General features: G+C 44.7%; 1 protein-coding gene across 1 annotated transcript; it reads right to left on the minus strand.

Moving 5' to 3' along the window:
* Positions 1-279: 279 nt before the first annotated feature.
* On the minus strand, positions 280-813 carry LOC119805297 (mortality factor 4-like protein 2). The gene has a single exon (XM_038317227.1). It carries the CDS (start codon positions 790-792, stop codon positions 280-282), a length of 513 nt encoding a protein of 170 aa, XP_038173155.1. The 5' UTR covers positions 793-813.
* Positions 814-2,079: the final 1,266 nt, after the last annotated feature.

Below are 2,079 nucleotides of genomic sequence, written 5' to 3' on the forward strand. Positions count from 1 at the left end.
AATATGAACACCTAGTAGAAACTCATAATGTGTAAGTAAAAGAAGCACCAACATTCAAGCAATGTTGTCAAATAAGCAATGCAAATTCTTTTAGTGAACATTTATTTGTTGTTGAAATACTGATAAAGCATTTAATATTTTTATTTCTGTTCAAAACAATAAGCAAACTGAAATATTAAGCCCTGTTATATTTGACAATTTTCAATAACAAATTTAATAAAAACAGCAAACAGAAATGTGTACTGATCCATGTCATAACAGGGAGTGGTCAGCTGACTCTCACAGGGCTTGGCAACAATACTCAGCAGAAGCAACGTTGTAATTGCTGGCAATAAATAGAGAAGTAGAATTCTCAGCTAGGTATTTAAGAAAATCATGCAGATAGATAGACACTCGCATAAGACTATGCCTACTAAGGAGGGAATGGGTCAATATAGTCCCAATTTGAGTAAATAATCGTAGGAAGTGTGGAGCCCCATAAAGCTGAGATATTGGAATATGAGGATAAGCCAGGTGGACTTCGGCAAACTGGAGCTTTTCAAACTGGCAGAGCAGCTGGGTGCCCAGCATCCTGTTGAAATATTCTCTTATTCCATATACAAGTTCATCAACAGAATATTCCCTACTATCAGCCTTTCCCTGTGATTTCACAAAAGTGACATACTCTGCGAGAATAGTATCTATATTCTTCTCAGCAGGGAGTTGGAATAACTGCTTATGCTTGTTTATCAGTTCCCAGTCCTCAACAAGACATGACTTAAGTTCATCAGGCAACATCAATTCAACTCCCATTCTCACCTTCCCTGCCTGCACAGATTGACCAGTGGTGACAGTCCCAGCCACGTTTTGGTGAGGAATCTGTGGTACTGTGCTGGTACCACTGCCAACTCTGTTTTCTCGAATATTCTTCATGTTCTTTGGCACTGGCATGTTAGGTGCGGATCCTGAAGAAGATGGTTTCTCCACAGGAAAGCTTTTTTCCATGGAGTGAGGACCTTTCACCACAGGGTACTCGCTCTCTACTCTGTTACCATTCTCAGCAGTGTAGCTGCTTTTGGAAGACTGACATCTCTCCTCAGAATGAACTTTTTCAAAACAGATGACTTTCTTTTCCACCTGACCTTTCTCAGCAGAGAGTTCTCTCTCTGCAGGGCATCTTTTCTCAACAAAGTGACCTCTCTCCCCTGCATGCACTTTCTCTGCAGAGCAGACTCTCTGGGAAGATAGACTTTTCTCTGCAGGATGACTTGTTTGGGGAGGGCAGCTTCCCAGGACAGATAGATGTTTCTCTGCATGTTGGCTTTTCTTTGGAGGCGTATGTCTCCCTGTGGGATCATCTTTCCCTGCAGAGGGTTCTCTCTGCACATAGTTACCCCTTTCCACTGAGCGACCCTCCTCTTCAGGGAAGCTTTTCTTTGAAGGCTTACCTCTCCCTGTGGGGCCATCCTTCCCTGCAGAGGGTCCTTTCTCTGCTGAGTTACCCCTCTCAACTGAGTGACCCTCCTCTGCAGGACAGAATTTTTGGAGCCTGACCTCTTATTGTGGGGCAATCATTTCCTGTAAAGGATCCTCTTTCTGCATAGTTGGCTTTTTCAACTGAATGACCCTCTTTTCTGGGAGAGGGTCCTCTCTTTGCAGTGATACTTCTCTCAGATAAATGACCCTCTTTGGCCCAGTAGGTTTTGATGGGCTGATCACTTCTTGCAGGGCGATCTTCATCTGCAAAGGGTCTTCCTGCTGCCGAGCTAACCCTTTCATCTGAGCGACCCTCCACTGCAGGGCGGCTTTTCTTCTGAGGCTGACCTCTCCCTTCAGGGTGATCTTCACCTACAAAGGGTCCTCTTGCTGCCGAGTTAGCCCTGTCAACTGACAGACCCTCCTCTGCAGGGCGGCTTTTCTTCTGAGGCTTACCTCTTCCTGTGGGGTGATTTTTTCCAGGAGAGGGTCCTTTCTTTGTAGAGTTATCTTTCTTAGATGAATGACTCTCCTCTGCAGGGCAGCTTTTGATGAGGTGAACTCTCCCTGAAAGACAATTTTCATGTGCAGAGGGTTCTCTCTCTTCAGGGCTACCCCACTCAA

Source organism: Arvicola amphibius, chromosome X (assembly GCF_903992535.2).
Source record: "Arvicola amphibius chromosome X, mArvAmp1.2, whole genome shotgun sequence".
Lineage (NCBI taxonomy): Eukaryota > Metazoa > Chordata > Mammalia > Rodentia > Cricetidae > Arvicola > Arvicola amphibius.

What these genes read in the sequence shown, in the direction of transcription:
- LOC119805297 (XM_038317227.1), bottom strand. Translation starts at nt 792, where the DNA reads ATGGGAGTTGAATTGATGTTGCCTGATGAACTTAAGTCATGTCTTGTT.